The 18,305-nt window shown below is 43.9% G+C and overlaps 1 protein-coding gene across 2 annotated transcripts in view; it reads right to left on the bottom strand.

The window, feature by feature from the left end:
* The window catches only part of SH3PXD2A (SH3 and PX domains 2A), a 246,803-nt gene that overhangs the window by 193,756 nt on the left and 34,742 nt on the right, over positions 1 to 18,305 (bottom strand). For both annotated transcript variants that reach the window (XM_039390702.1, XM_027738618.2), the window contains exon 2: positions 8,336 to 8,416. In XM_039390702.1, the coding sequence (XP_039246636.1) occupies positions 8,336 to 8,416 (81 nt within the window). The remainder of the gene's footprint in view (positions 1 to 8,335; positions 8,417 to 18,305) is intronic.

The raw sequence follows: 18,305 nt of genomic DNA, 5'->3' as shown, positions 1-18,305 counted from the left end.
GATATGATGAGAGCTTCCAACACCAGAATAATGGAGATGGAGGAGGGATAACACAGGAGGTATACGTTGAGCCTTGATGCGCTCTGATGAAAAAAAGATTTTAGCCCAATTTTATCATTATTCTGCATAATCCCTTATATAAGATACTGCCCAGGCACAAAACCAGCAGGTCTGGGCCCAATACCAAAATTTTCCATCATGGTTCAGAATCTTTGGCAATTTCAGGCATGTTTTTAGATTTCCATTAGCTCTATAACCTTGCAGGAACTAATGCTCCTGATACATTTGATTTTTAACACATAAAGTAACCAACAGCTATGAAAATAGGTCTGAATCCTCCTCAGCTGAAGTAAATCGTCTCAGTTCATTTGGAAAAACTTGTTGCTTTTCCTCTCTGTGGCTGTATCCAGGAGAGACCTTCCCACACCACAGAGTCCCTACCATCCTCCCAGCCTCCAAGTCAGCGATAGGTGGGGAGTGTAGGTACTGATAACAAGAACAACTTACACAAACCAAACCTCTAGAAAGCAGGGAATAATTCCAGGAAATAGCCATTTTGACCAGTTTCACTCTTTTCTGTGCCTGCTAGAGGTCTGTAAGTGGAGTTCAATATTCTGCAAGGATCATGAAGGATCTTTGCAGGTAACAAGCCTGTGTAGTTCAATTGGTAGATGCAGAGTATCCAATATTAGAGCATAAGGTAACCTTCCTGTTTCCCAACAGAATGGTTTTAATCCTTTATAAATCAGGTTACTACTCCAGACACAGTAAATTCCTCTGCTGAGAAATCTGCTATCCATTACAGTTCTGCAGCACTCCCTTGAGATTCTTGGGTTGGACAAACCCACCCAAGTTAAACTCTTTCTAGGTAGTTCATAAAAAATGCATGCACGCAAAAAGCACATAAAGCAATTTGGTTTAGCTTGCAAATAATACCCACAGAGGCCTTTTCAGTCTAAAAATACTATTGCATGAATACATGTGCATCTGGTCAAGTGGCATCACTTTTCAGCCATCAGCTTTGAACTGGAGAGGGAAGCTGAACCAAGAACTGGCATCACAGTTGAACCTTCACAAACCTTTTCCAAATCTTACGCAAGCTTAGGGCAGATAGCCTTTAGAACAGGCTTCTCTCATACTCGTAAAGTCCATACACCTTCCACAAAACACACCTCACTGGGCTCTTTATAAGCAGTGAGAGCTCACCATTGCAGAGCTCTGCCACTAATTTCTGAGATTTTCCTGACTGTATCTGTAACTCTGTCAGGGAAAGCTCCGGTCCGATTGCTGGGGGCTGCTATCCAGGACAGTTTCCACAGCCACTGTTGTGGAGATTGGGGCTCTCAGGGAAACTGCTTTATGAACACTCATCAGTCATTGCTGTCCCAGCATGATCACACACCTTGGAGATGGACTTCACACTCTCCTCTGGCTGGTGAGATTCACAGGGCACTGAATGTGCAATCCAAGCCTCATCAAAGGGTGCAGACTAAAACCCAAGCCCTAGCATCTTGAGGGGCAGCAATTTCCAAAGCAATTTCCACTGCCCATCATGGCTCACACACTGTCCAGGCACTGCTCCCAATATTTCTAAAAAACACTCCAAAAAAACAAAAAACAAATGCAAATAAAAAAAAACAGCAACCCGCTGCTACTCATTTGTCTAACTACATATAAAGCCTGGAGCTTAATTAAACTTTGTTTTACTTCTAGGATCAGGAGCATGCCTAAAGAAGAGCTACAAATTGAATGCTAACAAAGATCTGCCAGTGCTGAACTTTTGCTCAGAGGCTGCAAAAGGCAAGAAATTAGTGTAGAGGATGAATTCCCTTTGGTAGTCAGAGCAGATCATTAACTGTGCAGTCCCTCTGTAACAGCTGAGGTTGTGGTAGCACAGCACACAAAGACAACACAACGATGGCAGGAAAAATTAATCTTTAAAACAGCCTGTCACTCGATGTTGTGCTCCTCTAAGACCCTAGAAGTGAGTTAGCGTTTAATCTGTGTTAGATAAGGAGAAAGCTTCTTGATTGTGTGGTGAAATGTTTAAATACTACTGATTCCACACACAGGATATGAATGCCAGGGAAAGAAGTACTTGTCGACATCCAGGAGAATATCAGCACATTGTATGGAAAAATGTTCATGTGGTGTGATGACCCAAACAGCATCCATCACAGTCACTGATGCCATAGTGCAGTCCTAGACCCTGGCCATGAGAAGGAAGGGAATGGAGGACACAACTGTCAGAGACACAGCTTTGAGAGATTCCCATTTCACAGGGGGGTCAGGACAACCACCCAACCAGAACTCCATTACCACTTTGTCCAGAACACGTAAGACTCTTTTGGGTGTTTCTGGTATTAAAAAACTTTCTCTGTATAGTGAGAAATTATGATGGCACCACTGGGAGACTCACCTCTGCCCCTCAGCAGCTTCCAGAGAAAAGAAAAACCTCCATCCTTTGATAGCAAAATCCATTTCCTATCATTAGAAGAGGGCACTTCTATTGCATCCTCAGATCACTGAGACATAGTGGTGTGGATATCACCTCTGTTCTTGCCTTGCTGCTGTCTCACCCTGAGGAGCTGGCTAAGCTACCACAAGCCACCATATCACTTTCTAGGCCAGACCTGAACATGGGGCAGGCAGAGGAGTGTATTTCACTGTGAACTTGTATCACAGCATAATGCAGCAACCCTCTGCCATACTGTTCCTCCCTACCTCCTCCCCTGCCCTATTCAACCCCACTTTCTCCTCCAGCTTTCCTGCCTGTTTCCTTATGCACCCTCAGACGCACCCATGTAGCCCAACAGAAACACTCCCTGGGAATCCTTTTAACGCAAACCTCCCACGCTGTGAGAGGGGCAAGCTGCATCATGCACAGAGCCACAACACCAGCCCTCCTTCCCTTCCCACAGTGTCAGCCAGGAGCCATGTGCAGGGTGGCATCTATGGAAGAGAGTGTCACACATCACAGAGCGACCCCATGGATGGCTGGGAAGACCAGGCAGTGACTCCACTCATCCTGCTAAAAAGGCCTGGTGGGTTGAGGGTTAGGAGTCAGCATTTGCAAATGCAGGAGCACACTTGCCCCATTGCATTCTTACCTATACTCTTCACCACTGATAAATTTAGTGCATGCTTGAGCTTGTCCATTCACCACTCCTGCAGAGCTAGAAGCGTGAACAGTACAACATAAAATATTACAGGTCCTTCAAAAACAGTCATTACAGAGTTAGACTCCACTGGACCACTAGAATTAGGGCTGTAGGTCTCCACTTGGGCAATTAATCCAAATTAACTAATGACAGTGAATATACACAATTCCATCAGAATTGCATCAGGCACCTACCCTGCAGATACCCTGTACTGATTTCCCCTTTGCTCCGCACCAGAAAGCCTGTATTCCAAAGCCACCAGGTCCTGCTTCAAATCATAGTGACCTGGTGACACCCAGGGCACTCAGGCATGTGGCACAGTTACAACCACCTAACTGGGAATGAGAGTGGACATTACACTATTTGATACATCTTGGAGTAACAGCAAAGGGATGTTGGTACAGAAGAGCATGTAACAGAACGATCAATAGCAGCAGCATTCAGATGGACTCCAGTCTGAGTAAGAAAAGGAGATATAGAGACTGCAATTACTGTTTTTTTTAATACCATTTTTGTTTAATGCCATCTTCAATGTTCAGTTACTCCATTATAGCACCACAATCAGGATGACCCTAGCAATAACAAGAAGCTCTTCATGTTTTATCATCACCCTGAAGACAACTTACATCTCTTTCCTCTTCCTAATAAAATTCTTGACATTCTTTATTTTTTTAGTGTTCTAATTGGCTGCTAGTGAGATTCTCTTTCTGCGCCACTTTGAAGAAAACCTGCTTAGATCAGCAGACCACATTAGGCAGATAATTTTGTGCTAACACACAAAGCCAGTGCTTGAATGGAGCTTTGTTTATTTGTCTTTTCAAAATTGTGACTTTTCAGATATCTCCTTGAAGCCAAAACATCTGTGTGGGTCATTGTGTGGAGAAACTTCGATCTGCCCACCTAACATTCCTGCTGAGGCTCCGGCAGGGATGTCATTTGCCTCTTGCTCAACTAGGAACACAATGTGGGACTATGGCATGCTGCATAAGCCCCAGTGTTTTCCCTTGGAGAAAGCTGTATTTCACTATTGTGAGAAAGGATCCTCCCCCAGCTCTGCACACAGAGAGCCAGCCATCCTTATGGAATGTAGGGTTTGGTCCCTCTGCTGAGGTGCTGGTCCTGTTCATACTCTGACGGGAGGCACTCAGTAACACAGGCATGAAGTCACACCACAACATTTGGAGTCACTGAATAAAATGCAGCAGATGAGCTGCTGTTGATTGAAGCTAAGACACGAGGAACTGAAGTTCTGTCCAATTTTTCTGCTCCTTTTGCTGAGGAGAAGGTTTCTTAGTGCAGGGGCACCACCCAGCTGGGGTCATAATAGCTATAAAACCCCTAGGTGCTACTGAGCAACTGGGAGGGTGATATGGGGAGTGGGGAAAGACCCACCCTTCATACTTGCCACCTGCAAATTTTGTGGTTGCTTTTCATGGGCAAGCACAGCCATGGCAGAGTGAGCTGGCTGCATCCCTGCACTTTTCCACCTTCTGTTTTGGGTAATTATTTATGTGCACACTCAAATGCAAATCCCTATCCTGCTAACAGCCTCCAAAAGCACTTTACAGCAAGAACAATATGGGTCTTACATCTATAGATGTCTTTTATTGCATGGTGGAAATGCCAGGAGTTTTCTCTGCTATCCCAATAAAACAGTGTCCTTTCTCAGCTCCTTCAGGGACAACAGGAGCATTGCTGAACTATCACCTCAGGACAGGATTCTGCAATCATCACCAGAAAATCCATCAGCAATGATGGGAGACCTCAAACAGCATCCAGGGATTGTGTCTCAGTGAGCCACCAGCCTGTCTCGAGGGTCAGCACTACCAACAGGCGATGTTTATATCGCTCTCCTCAAGCTCCTCTGTTCTGCACTGCAGGCAAGTGCAAGAAAGAGGCATTTAAAATATCACATTAGGAGGTAGCTTTGACCCCACATGGTGCTCAGGTGCAAATGTCTCCCCAGGGTGAAAAACAACAGATAACTGGACTTGGCAAGCAATTTATAGTGATGCTTTCATTGATGCAGAGCTAATTCAATCTTTTCAATCCTATTTATTGAAACACTGGCACCCATGTGTATTCTGCTGCCATCATTTGACCCATGCTCAGGAGCAGATGTGACTTGGTTGCACAATTAAAGGATGTGAGAATGCCCTGATTTAATTTAAAACATGTATTTATAGATATCCAGACTCACTGAAGCAGCACAGGGCTGACACTTGGCTTGTTGCTTTAGGTTCTCTTTGTTGTACTTCTCACATCTTTGTGGGGCAAACAAATCCCATGGTATGTCCAGTCACACTGCCTTATTCCTCATCTTAAAAACAACCTGACTCCTAATTCAAGCATATGTGCTGCTGAAATAGCACAACCAAACACTTCTGAGATTTGAATCTTTGGGACACAGCAGCCTGTTACTGCCTGCAGTGCCTAAGAGAATTTGCAAGGAAGTATTTCAAAAAGCTCAGTATCAAGCAATGCTAGAGCTCTCAAAACCACTGAGCCACTTCCCACAGCCGTTTGGGGAAGGGTGGGCTCTTTTTTAAAGAAACATGAAAATGAAGTAGTGAAATTAATTATCTGTATTACTCCCTTGCTCCTGGGCAGCCCCCTGGGTTTCCCCATGGGTCCTATCCAGTGTCACTGTCAACACAAGGCATTTCAGCCCTGATTAAGTCGCTACAGGCCAGCCCTTATTCCTCCAGTTCTAGTCAAGAGCAAATGAGACACATGCACGCTTTGGAAGTCCTGAAGTGCACCTCTGTCGTTGACACAGCAGGGCAAGTGGAGTTGGCAGAGACCTGTGGATTCCAGCTGTTTTGGACATGAGTGATTCCCGTGAATTGGCTGAGCATTACTCCCTAAGCATTTACTTAATTTTCTGCTGCAAGGGCCACGTGGGGGATATTGTCAAAGTATATTGATTATGCTAAGGTCACATTATCACTTATGGTTATCAGGCTGCCAAACCCAGGTTCAACCAGTGAAGTTCGAGGTTCCTCCAAAAACCTGGAAAGCACAAGTTATCCCCTGACCTGCAGCAAATTTGCATTTGAGCAAGAATCACTGAAGATCAAGCCATAAGTTTCCCAAAATGCAAGGGTTACCCCAAGGGCCCTAGCATTCATTTCCTTTTCCAACTCTCTTTGCAGGCTTCGTTAGAGCTGTAGACACAAGCTGGTATTCAAGACTCAAAGCACTTTCCTTTGCATCACCTAAGAGATGTTCAGACATAAACAAAAATCCAGAAAAAGTAACAGGAGAAAAGGGGAAGGGGGGGAATCACCTATCACTTCTGGGAGTTCAAAAGCACATTATGGCAGCCTGAGCACACAGGGACTTGTCTACATCCTAGAGGTGGGAAACTGAGGCACAGATCGACACAGTGATATGCTCACAGAAACAAGGCCATGGAAACCTTAAGTGAAGACCTCAGTTTCTGTAACTGAGCGCCTCACGCTGCAAGAGCTAAAGAGGCTGTTGCAGAGGGCTGTCACTGTTCATGCAGTGTTGGCCCTGATAGAGATCCCTGGGAGGGAAAAGGGTTAAGGAAGGGAATTTTGTTACTTTCTTGTCGTATTTTCTCGTGGGGGGAGAAGCGTTATGCAAGCAAGAGTTTTCCACTGGCTAGGCCCCCTTGCACTTATCAATGGGACCTTTCAGGACTCACTCCCTGATTGAGACATCATTTCCTGTCCAACACACTAACCCCATTGATAACTCCACGCTTGATGGGAACTTTTCAAACCTACCAGGAAAGGCCAGGAGACCCAGAACAACATATACATGAAAACAGAACTGGGGCAAAAAGAAAAAGAAGAGAAAGAAAGAAACAGTTTTGGCCACAATTTGCATGCTGACAACAAATGTTTGTGACTAGGGAGCTGTGCCTCTTTAGCAGGTACATCAGACACAGAGAAGATGCTGACACACTCTTCACAGCAGAGGCACTGGCAGGCCTGGCACTTCAGCCCAATAAGAAGTGAAGACGGGCACAAAAGGAAGCTTAAGAACATCCCTCTCTTGTCTTCCAGCCACAGAGCAAACAGAAATCAGGACTGACTGTAAAAATGGTCACATTTTTCACCAGAAAGGCCAGGAGGTCATAACTGATCTAGCTTACAAAACATGCTAGAGACTTCAGGTTTCCAAATACCAGAAAGGAAACATAAAGGGGAGCAATGATGAAACTAGAGCTTTTCAAGATACCTCAGATCAGGAACCCTTCTTTTCCTAATTTATCATGGCAAAAAGACTCAATGTTATTTTCCAGGACACAGCAGAGTCAGCTGTGTACATCCTTAACAGTGGCTGTGAGGATTCACTCGATATTCTAACCACAGCCCATCTCCAAACACAAGCTCCAGCCCCAAAATCAACATTTTCCCCCAAAGTTCAGGACCTCGTCAAAGCACAGCTTTTATTTTCACCCCAGGCAATTATAGTTTTGCTGCCTACAAAGATATCAATGGATCTTGATTACTGCTAAACAGGACATCAGCCCCAAAGCTCTCCTTACCCATGCAAGTGCCCAGGAACACTATCAGAAATAAAGTAACACTACAAGAAACGAAGCAGCTGATGCCCACACTGAAACTGTAACTGAGACTTTTCCCGTTTCCTGGTTTCAGACTTTGGTCAGCAGCTATCCAGTGAGAAAGTTTTCAATGAAATCTAAATATACAGGCACAGAATACAGCAAAGGAGTTGTACAAAACAGCAGGAGTCAGGACACTGGCTGGCCAGCTAGATGGTTAGGAGGAGAATCTGGAAGGTTTCCACTGCCATCTCCATTACTGAACTGCTGTGGGAGTGTGCAAAAGCTCTGTTGTTTTCAGTTATTTAGCTAAGTAGTTTCTGGGGGCCCAGAATGTAGCTCTCTCTCTGTTCTAAGTGCATCCAAAGTATTTAAAATTAGATCCTCTCTTCAATAGGAACCATTCATGAAAATGTCAGCTTTAAATGTCTTTACAGTGCAAGCTGCTCACTGTGAGCATACCACCCACTTATCTTATACCTTACAAGGGCAGAGCCTGAAAAGTTTCAAGATCATGACATGTAACAGACCAACCAAGCACAAAGCCTTACTTAAAGGCACTATTAACCCAGCTGGAAACATGACTAGGAGCATGAGTAGAAATAATATTTTATGTTAGGCAAGACAGACTTACCTGCAGGTCAAAGAACTTGCTGTATCTCCGGTAGATGATCTGGGAAGTCAGGTCAGACCATGTTACATTGATGATATAGACCTGTTCAGGGAAAAGAAAACACAAATGAGCATGGGCCACAAAGCATGGGGTACATCCAAAGGCTGAAAAGTCAATAGAGTAATTCCAGACCTCACTGGCTGTTCCTGCTCATAATGAGGAATATAGCCCTGAGTGCAGAACTAGCCTAAATTAAAGCCATTTCCCTGCTGCAGCCTTTAGCAGAGGTCTCAGGACAGTATGCAGCATTCTCCCACACATCTCCACTACCAGTTCCCACCAATTTTGCTCTCCCTGGGATACAAGCTTTAACTGAGGGATGGCACATTTTCCGATCTGTGGTAACACACCCTGCCTTCTATCCTCTTTGGAGGGTCCCAGAGCTGGTTGCAGACATGACTGGGAGAGCTATTCTGTCCCTGAAGCAACAGCCCATTGTGGGCTGCTGATCTGCAATCCCATGCTCCAGGTCATCTTTGTACATGGAGATGCAGCCGTTGCCCTTCTCAAGCAAGAAGTTGCTCTGGTTCAACAGGAAATTCAAAGCAAACTCAGCTCCAGGGGTACTGGGGGATTACAGCCATGCAACAGTTGCTTACTCACACCCATACACCTGGGATAGGAACTCAACCCTCTCTCTGCACACAGCCCTGGCTGAGTCACATCATACCACTCAGCACCTCTGGCCCCCACTAGACTGATCTGAAGGTGATGTAAAGCTTGACAGTGAGAGTGACATTGTTTTCTTATACTGATGGAAAGGTCAAGAGAAGCCCAGAATAAGCCCAGGATTTCTCTTGTCCAACCGTAGTCCATCCACAAAACAATCATCTTACAGAAACACTGTTTTGCAAGAAGCTGTGATAAAAATCTGCACACACATACATACACCTATAAAACAGAAAATATATACGTAACAGAAAAAAAATATATGTATATATATGTGTGTGTATATATATATATATATATATAAACCAGAAAAATGTTTCCTTTTGACCCTAGTACTGCCAAAACATTTCTTTTAAAGAGAAAAAATGAGACAGGTTCTGTTCTCTCATGCACTTGCCTTCAGGCCAATGCTGGTCCTGCTGCCTTGATGACAGATACACAAGGCTTCAGCAAACACAGGATGGAGGTACCAAGAGTGACCACTGAGGTCACTCACTGAGGGTGACTACACAACATCAATATAATGAAAGTCACAGCCAGGCCAGCTCCTGGGCCTTTAAAGCAATTTCCATGTTTCACATATGGAGTGAGATAATGATCTGCCAGAGGAAACAGGAAAGCATCCCTCCTCCCTCAGCCCCAGTACCGCAGCAGGAGCTCTCCCTTTTGCCATGGACACACAAGTGAAGCTCTCTGTCTCCAGTGATGGGGGATGGATAAGCATCATCCCCTTCTCCATCTTCCGCAGGGCACTATCCCATCTTGGTAATTGCTACTGTGCTTTTACTGATAAAAGTTATTGCATGAAAATTCCTGGAGGGTTGTTGAATATCGGGCTTAACAATGCTTTTCCGAGGACTGCTGAGGAACTTTTCCTTTCTTATTCTTTCCTAGCAGGAGAGAGGTGTCATCTAATATCCCAGAAACCACAGAGGTCCTGCAGCCATACTTTCCTCTCTGCTTATTTGACCACATTCAGTCCCCAAGGCTGCTCCCCATCTACTGCAGCCCAGTTTCATGGCATTCAAGAACTGGACATGCTGAGCACAGGCTGCTAAGGAGATCTGAGGCCTCTCTCATCATCATGTTCCTACCAGGGCAGAGACCATTGAGGCTAGCAAAGGAAAGACTGCCCAGGGGAAAGAGGATGATTCTCAGCAAACCCAGGTTACTCCTCAGTTGTGTCTCACAATTCTGGAAAACCAAACCACTCAACCTCCCTCCCTCAATGCCCATACACACAAGGGTGACACTGGCACTGCCCTGCATCATGGAGGGGAGATAAGACTGTGTAACATGAAGATTTCAGGTCCTCTTTAAAGATCTGACCCACACAGTCAAGGCAGAGGAGTCAAAGCCTGGGAAGGAAGCTGCTGTTGCCAATTTTCAGGCCGACTACACTACTCTGAAGAATATTTTTCCATGTGTTTGTTGTGGAAAAAAAAAAAAAAAAGGTTTGTAGCTTCAGTCTGAGCTAATTCACACAGAAATATTTCTACCCATTCTTTATCCAACAGCTACTTTCAGATGGAAAACCCATTTGATTAAAAACAGATCATGACATATGGGAGCTGAATAGCATCCAAAAGCAACTTCTGATACTGTAATTCTGGCCCCGAGTTCTCACAAAAGGGATGAGACAGGAGGAGAAACATATTGTACATGCAAATAAAGATTATATTTTTTCTTCAATTATGCATCTTTTCTGCAGAAACTAGAAACAAAACACATATGCCACAGACATCCTGGCTTTTTTAATTTCATGGCACTTCAGGCTTCCCCATGTTACTCTTCAGAACCCACAAAAACTGTGAGTTTTGTGAAATTTTTAACAGCCTGCAAATCTGCTTGATCAAGATCTAATCTGGACAGGAGTTAATCCTGCTTCAGGAGTCCAGCATGGTTTGGTGGTGCAGTAAGTGGCACAACACTCCTATGGCACAAGAGGGGGCAGAGCTGGTTGTAAAGGGGTATTCTGGGCAAGAGGCCAGATTTGTTTGGTGCAGGGAACAGGTGTAGGAGCAGGACCCCACTGCATGGTGCAGACACAGCCCCAGATCTGAAACTCAGGCTCTGTGGGAATGAAGCTGCCACTGACTTCAGTCAAGCCAGGACTGTGCTGCACATTTAGGACAGCCATTAAATTTTTTTGAGCCTAAGGTCTCCTCAAGCTCAGAAAGTGATGGACTGGGCAGCATGCAGATGCACTGATTTCTATTTCATGGAAAGATCATAGCAGAAGCAAGAAAAGCCTTTAATCGCAGCCTGGTGTTATGTGAAGTGAGAAACCAATGGGCTCAAAATCTGCTTGGTGGGACACAGGTGCAAAATCTAAAATGGCTATTGATCTTTTTTTGCTTGTTTGCGCAAATCAAATTGCTTCTCAAAAGCCACCACTTAAAATAATGGGGAATAACTGGTTGAAAAAGATCTGTAAAATGCCAGATTATAAATGTAAGGTCTAGAGGTTTCAAAAGCCTTAGATATCACATTTCTCTCCCCTAGAGATCAGAGTTTGGAAATTATTCGCTTCTGCTACCTTGGGCAGACCCATAACCTTTTCATGAGCAGCAAACATTACATCAGCTTACCTCATCTTTTTTTTTTTTAAGATCTTAAAATGGGTTGCTGTGAAAGCAATCAACAATATCCCAGGGGAGGAGGAGAAAAGCAGTCCCGAGGGAGCCCAAGGTCATGGAAATGCAATGGGACAAGGAGGCAGCAGGAAATATCAGATAAATATGGAGAGTCATCCCACGCTCAAACACCCAGCAGAGCCAACAGAGCTCTCGCAGACTGCCTGCAGAGCCGAGGGAGGGCTTTCTGTGGCATCCAACAACTCCCCAAAACTGAGTCACACCAGCCACCACTCCAGCACGCAGCTGGTCCTGCCCATGGGAGAGTCCCAGGTCCTCGGCACACTTCTTTTTTCATAAAAGAAGATAAAATCAAAGTACCTTACATGCCTTGGAGCAAGCTGCTCCATGTGAGTACCATGTTTTCTGACAGTTCATACATGCACACAACTAAACTGCGTCACAATTGTGACTGCAAATTACAAATTACTACAATAATTAATTACTAAAGGTAAAAAGATCTGCTTTATGCAGATCTGCCATGTTTATTACCTGTCAAAACACACATGCTATTCAAATGCTTCACATTACAAATCTTTTAACATGGAGTCCTTAACACTGAATGATAACTGAAGTAAAAAATTACAAACAACTCATTGCAACAATCACTGGGTGCTCCAGCCACTAAGAAAGTTCAACCTTTAATTTCAAAAATCCAGTATTTTTTTTTGGTCTACTGTTATATTTTAAAATAAATCCTTCTTCAGAGAAACAAGAAGTGGGCCTGTACAGACTGCAGAATATTAATCAGGAACTGAGCTTGATAAGCAGCTCTTAATATTTATGCCTTAGGAAAGAAGGTGCAGGGTGTCAGGGGGGTTTTATCAGCTGCTAATTATTGTTTAATTCTAGCTCTGGGAAACTTCTATTTTACCCACCACAAAGCAGAAAATTTACTGTAAACTGAAGTTATTGCTCTCCCTTTACTGCCTATACCAAGCGAGGAGGAGAGGTGCCTTCCTACTACAAAATGCATTCACTCAGTCATTGGGCATGACTTTATCATTGACTTTCTTGTTTTCAGTGGAAAATATCCAGTTACATCTGGCACAAAACCCAGAGGTAATGAATTCAGGTTACTCTCATGTGACCGATTTTTCAATTGGTTTTTAGGTGCTAACGTTTTGTTTTCTACAGCCAGATGAGCAGGAGTGGAAAACAAATGTCTGAAACAAGCCCTCTGATGAGACCAAGATAAGAACACGCACAAATACAGGAGCTATTGGCAAAGAGAAGATTAAAGAGCAGAGACCAGAAATATCCCTGCAAACATAAGAGAGGGTGCTGTTAACCTTTAATAAGTAATTACAGTAAACACCAGCTATTAAGAGAGTTTTATGAATGCAAAAGACAACACTGTGGTGCAATTTGTATGCAGATACCATCATGATATCCCCTTTTATCCTGTAAAACGTCAGCTTCTTCAAAGTCTCCTATTAAGTGTTGGATGTCTGTCCTCCAGTGAATCAGGATTGAGTTGGAAAAGACGCACCTTTTCCCCTGTATTCAGATGCTATCACTGCCTGTGAGCTGGAAGCTTTCCACCAGCACAACTCAGCATGTGAATGCTCCCTGGTCCACTTCCATGCAAAGTCAGCCCAACTCCTGCAAGGCTTGCAGCAATTTCAGTTGGTTCATTTAGCTGGTGGAGTTTACATTAAAACAACTCAAACTGCAGCAAAGTCAACATACATCTGTGTCCTAAATTAATGGAGTACAGCCACGGACTTACTGTTTGCACAACCACTTTAACATCAAAGATGTGCTGATGAGCACAAATCAGTGCTGGCCCAGATCCAGACTGGAAGTGATAACAGCCCAGAGACTGCAATTTTGGTACTCACAAGACCAAAGCAGCAAAGCTGTTCACCTTTCTGATGCATGTTGGTTGATTTTAGGTACCTTCTTCCACCCTATAAGACACTGGCACCAGTAGCCAGGGTTTTCTCAGGATGAGGGCCACCAGTGTCCTAAATTCCTGCCCCATACAAGGGACAGTATGGCAACAGGAAGAGTGGAATCCCCCAGGAATAAGCACGGAGAATATAAGACGCCTCCTGCACACATAACCTGTGCCTTCACTTGGCTTGGATCACATCTGACTCTAAATTCAACGAGTGCAGCATGGGCTTCTTGCCCAGCTCACCAGCATCCAAAAGGCCCTGAAAAGCACTCTGAGACCTGGGAAATTCCCACAGAGGTGAAGTCAGACCCTCAGCCCCAAGCCCATGGTAAGTCCATCACTGGTGCCATGCGATGATGTCACCTTTCAGCAGGATGGTCTCTGAGGTACCACAGCTCAGCCGGGGCAGAGCCAAGGAACAGCTATTTTCAGACCCAGCCCAGAGCTGTTCTCACCCCAGGATTTCGAAGACTGAGCTGAGAAACAGAGATGAAACTCAGAAGAAACATGACACCCAAGGATCCTCAAACAGGAAAGCTTCTTGCAGGGAGGTTGCTGGCGTGGCAGGGTGCCTTAGAGCAGTCCCAAGCACATGGGCTGACGTGGACTGCACACAGGTGCGGGGCGTCTGGCTTATTCATGCAGCAGATGTGATTTCATGGACACCCCTCTACCCAGCTCGTGTTTCCATTACCAACAGGGAAAATGTAACTGAGAAAAAGCCAGAATGACCCATGGGTCTCATGGACAAATGTTGCACATACCTAAGTTTTGGAAGCAGAGCAGAGTTACAGTGTGCTGGGAGGGAACAAACCGGACAGCCCCAGCATTTGCCAGTTCTCATCTGTGAGCAGCCACCACACAGGCAATTAAACCAGGACACAGTAATTCCAGTTTCCATCATAATTTGCAAGCTAATTTACATCTAATTAAACATACAAGAGAGGGGATGAAAAAAAAAAAAAAGAGGTGAGAGGGGATAGGAGAGTTTTCCTTCCTTCACTGTTTTCTTTTGTGGATCCTATTTCATCTCTAAACTGCAATGCAAGAGGATTAATGCCAGATTAGTGTTGCTTCTCTTTTCAGACATATCACACCAAATCTGAGCACATAAAAAATAAATTCATTTCTGAATCTGGCCGTACTCTCAAGACTCAAGCTGGGTCCATTCTGGTGTAGAAAATCCCAGCACTACTGTATCCTATATGGGTACAGACCTTCCTGCTGATGGAAGAGGAACCAAGATGAAATCCATTTCTCTTTGCCAAATCCTGGTACTTAAAAACAAATGAGAATAGCAAACAAGTGCCTCAAGCCAGTCAGCAGACATCCTTGAGAACACAGGAAGAGGAACTCATCTGAGATGGAGGCACCTGGCTAGATGTTTTTGCTGGTTTCCTTGCTTCAGGGGTACAGACCAGACACGCAACAGGGTTGTGTCTGAATGACAAATCCAGCTCATCGTGTTTATGCAGGCAAAATAAGACAACACTTAGCCTCCCATATTTTTCTCATGCACTGACGAGGTTTTAAAGCCCACAGCTCAAACTCTTATTTAGTCTCAACTTCACTCCTCAGGTTTTTGGCATTTGCCAGCCTGGGTCTTTAAACGTTAACTTCAGGCCTTCCCAACATCTTCCTGCTAAAATAATGCTAAGTTGTCCCACACAATCAGAACTATAAGTCAAAAGGGAAAAAAACCTCCCTGCTCCATTTCTTTGCATGGCCATGCAAATAAACACGAGAGGCATAAAAAGGTAAAAAGTGGAATTTGCACCTATAATTTGCGACAATAAGTTGACCAGAGAGCTGCAGAACTAGAACAGCTGGGAGCCCTGCAGCTTGGTTACAAACCAGCCCCGAGCCTCTTGCCAGGCTTGTTTGATTACTTCATTTAAGTTCATTCTTAGGAGTGTGTGAGCAGAATATGATGTGTCTAATCCTTGCAGATGTTGAGTATCTGTGTTGCATTAGCAAGGCTTTGTTTGTTTTTAACTGATATCCTGGGTCATGTCAAAGACCTGTCAAGACTATCTTGACTCCAACATATCCAATAACTACAGTCTATGGAACTAGAATAAGAAACATGACTAGTAAAAACTGGCCACTTCCCTGTTACCACTTCCCAGCTTCAGGAAACAGAACAGCAGCTTCCCTGCAAGGGAAGCAGACAAGAGAAGTGGACAACATCCACCCATTACATTTACATGTGTACATGAGGGAGAGGGAGCATCTGTGCAGAGCACAATGTGGGTTCATATTTCTGTTTCCAATCTGTTTCAATCCACCTGCATTTACTTACCATATGTGATGGAATTGTTTGTGAAGCAGAATAACAACAAGACCCAGTCTACGCCATTTAAGAGTTGAGAGACTATTAGAAAACACAACATCTAAGCCTACAGAGCACTAGAATCGTAGAGTGACAAATGTAAAATGGAAATAAGAACATACAGGTTCTCTGTGAAACCTGCCTCCCTCGTGGCCTCCTCAAATACCCTGCCCGGGTCTGAAAGAGGCTATCTACAGCAAGCAAACAAAAATAATCCAGCTGCAGTTCGAGGTAGAAAGTTTTCAGCTTACTGCCTTTTAAATCTGGATGCTACTTGACTTATAAATTATTTTAATTCAGTGCTTGTGTCCTTTTCCTCAGCAGATGGTCAGTGTTTCATGAGGACCCTAAAATATGAGAATGTCCTGGCAGAAGGAGATAAACTCCATTCAAAAAAAAGAAAGAGAATTGGAAAAAGCGACAATCAACAGACAAAATAGACTCTTGAATTTCAAATCCTTCAAGTTTCACTGACCAATTTTGAGTACAACAGTTGTATGAATTTCATTAAAGAGATTTTAGAAACTGATTTGCAACTGAAGTTGTTCCAAAAAGAAACATATAACCCTTTAAGAGTACAGCTTAATGTAGAAATCCTCCATGCTAGTGCTGGATGGGGAAGTGAAGTGGAGGTCCCTCTAAGCCAGTTACTTCTCATCTCCTACATCGTGTCAGTTGCAAGGTAAAAGACAGACACAAAGAGAAAACAGCACCTTTAAAAATTATTTTTAAATATGAAGATGACTTAATCCTCCTGCCCTTCTTCTCTATACAGGAACAAATCTTAAAAGTTGACTCAAAACTGGCTTCATCCTGCTTCAACTGAAATTAATTTTAATAGGAAAGTATTGAGGCAGATGTGAGGGTCTTTAAAATCTCTCCTTAGTTTATAAACACACCTTCCTATCTCCAGCTATAAGAGATCCCTCTGCTGTTGTCAGTGCTGCCACCATTCAGATGAGGGCAATGTTTGTATAATAAATCCACTCCCAGTCCAAATGGGTACAACCTGCTTCTGGTTTTTACTGTTATTACAGAGTCATTAGACCCACAGAAGCAAACAGGAAGAGTTTCATTCCCTTCATGGTGCTGGATCAAATCTCACACGAGAGCAGGACTGCTAAAATATCAGAAGGATGCTGCCAAATCAGACACATTTATGAGAGAAGCAGTCGAACTGATTCTGGCACAAGAGGAGTTGACTTGGGGGATGTTCAAAACAGGATGAGTAGAGTTCTGCTCATACTTCAGGCAAAGTTATTTTTGTCAGTGAGTGCCCTGGGGCCAGGGATACAGGAATAGCTTGGTCAAATGAGAACTGACAAGAACTTGTTTGCTACTGTGTTAAATGCATCAAAATGGACAAGACACAGAGAGAGTGAAAATACAATCCAGGAATTGCAGTTTTCCACTTAACATCCAGTCTCACACACCTTTGCACGGAGTTATTTATGCCTGTGGGAGAGATCTCCCTGAGTACCTTTCTGCTCTGAGAACAAGGACCCATCTACATTGTACCAGCAGGCTTGTACTGATCCATTTTCCCAACATGGAGCTCAGGTACAGTGCTGGAGCACACACAGCTTGTGTGTGCACGAAGACAGAGCCACACCATGGCATTGCTGCCCCCATTTCATGGATGGTCCCAGAGCAGAGTTTTGCACTCTGTAGGTACATAGCCCTGCTTACACAGACGACATGGTGCTCCCTGCACAGTCTGCCTTACAATTGCAAAGAGGTGTTGTTGCTTAAACCCAATCTTCCTTTTGGCTTCCAACATCCAAGATTCCTGCTCTGCAGCAACACTTGCATGTAGTTTATATTAGCATGCAAATCTTCCGGCTTTGATTTGTAACCTTACATATGACCCCCAGATGCAGTGTTGGAAAAGCAAAGCAAGGGCCTGGGAAAAGGCGCAAAACTCCTCCAGGCCTTTCCAGAACAATGACAAAGCTCTGGGACATTCTTAGTCCAAATAATGGAAACTCTCCTGGGATTTTGCCATAGAATAGTGGGATTTTTTCTTCTTCTTATTTTGAGTAGAGGGAAACAAAAGTTCATGTAAACCAAGAGACCCTCAGATTCACAAAGCCAGACTTGAGGGGCACAGTACTTTAAGTGTGAAAAAGCTCTCCTAATTTCTATCCAGCTTGTGCAACTATATTTTCCATGCACAACTGAAGGATAAAAATTGAGGTGAAATCAACAACATCAATCAGCAAAGCATCTCAGAACTGCCAGCATAACATGCTGACAGATCACAGAATCGTAGGATGGTTTGGACTGGAAGGGACCTTAAAGAACATCTAGTTGCAACCTCCCTGCCATGGGCAGGGACACCATAAATATTTACATTTTAATTGCAAAATGATAGAAGAGTAACTGAAAAAT

This window comes from Pipra filicauda, unplaced genomic scaffold (assembly GCF_003945595.2).
Source record: "Pipra filicauda isolate LSUMZ 115617 unplaced genomic scaffold, ASM394559v2 scaffold85_size2586006_pilon, whole genome shotgun sequence".
Taxonomy (NCBI): Eukaryota; Metazoa; Chordata; class Aves; order Passeriformes; family Pipridae; genus Pipra; species Pipra filicauda.
Note: the sequence above shows the minus strand (reverse complement) of the source record. Positions and strands in the feature narration are given on the sequence as shown.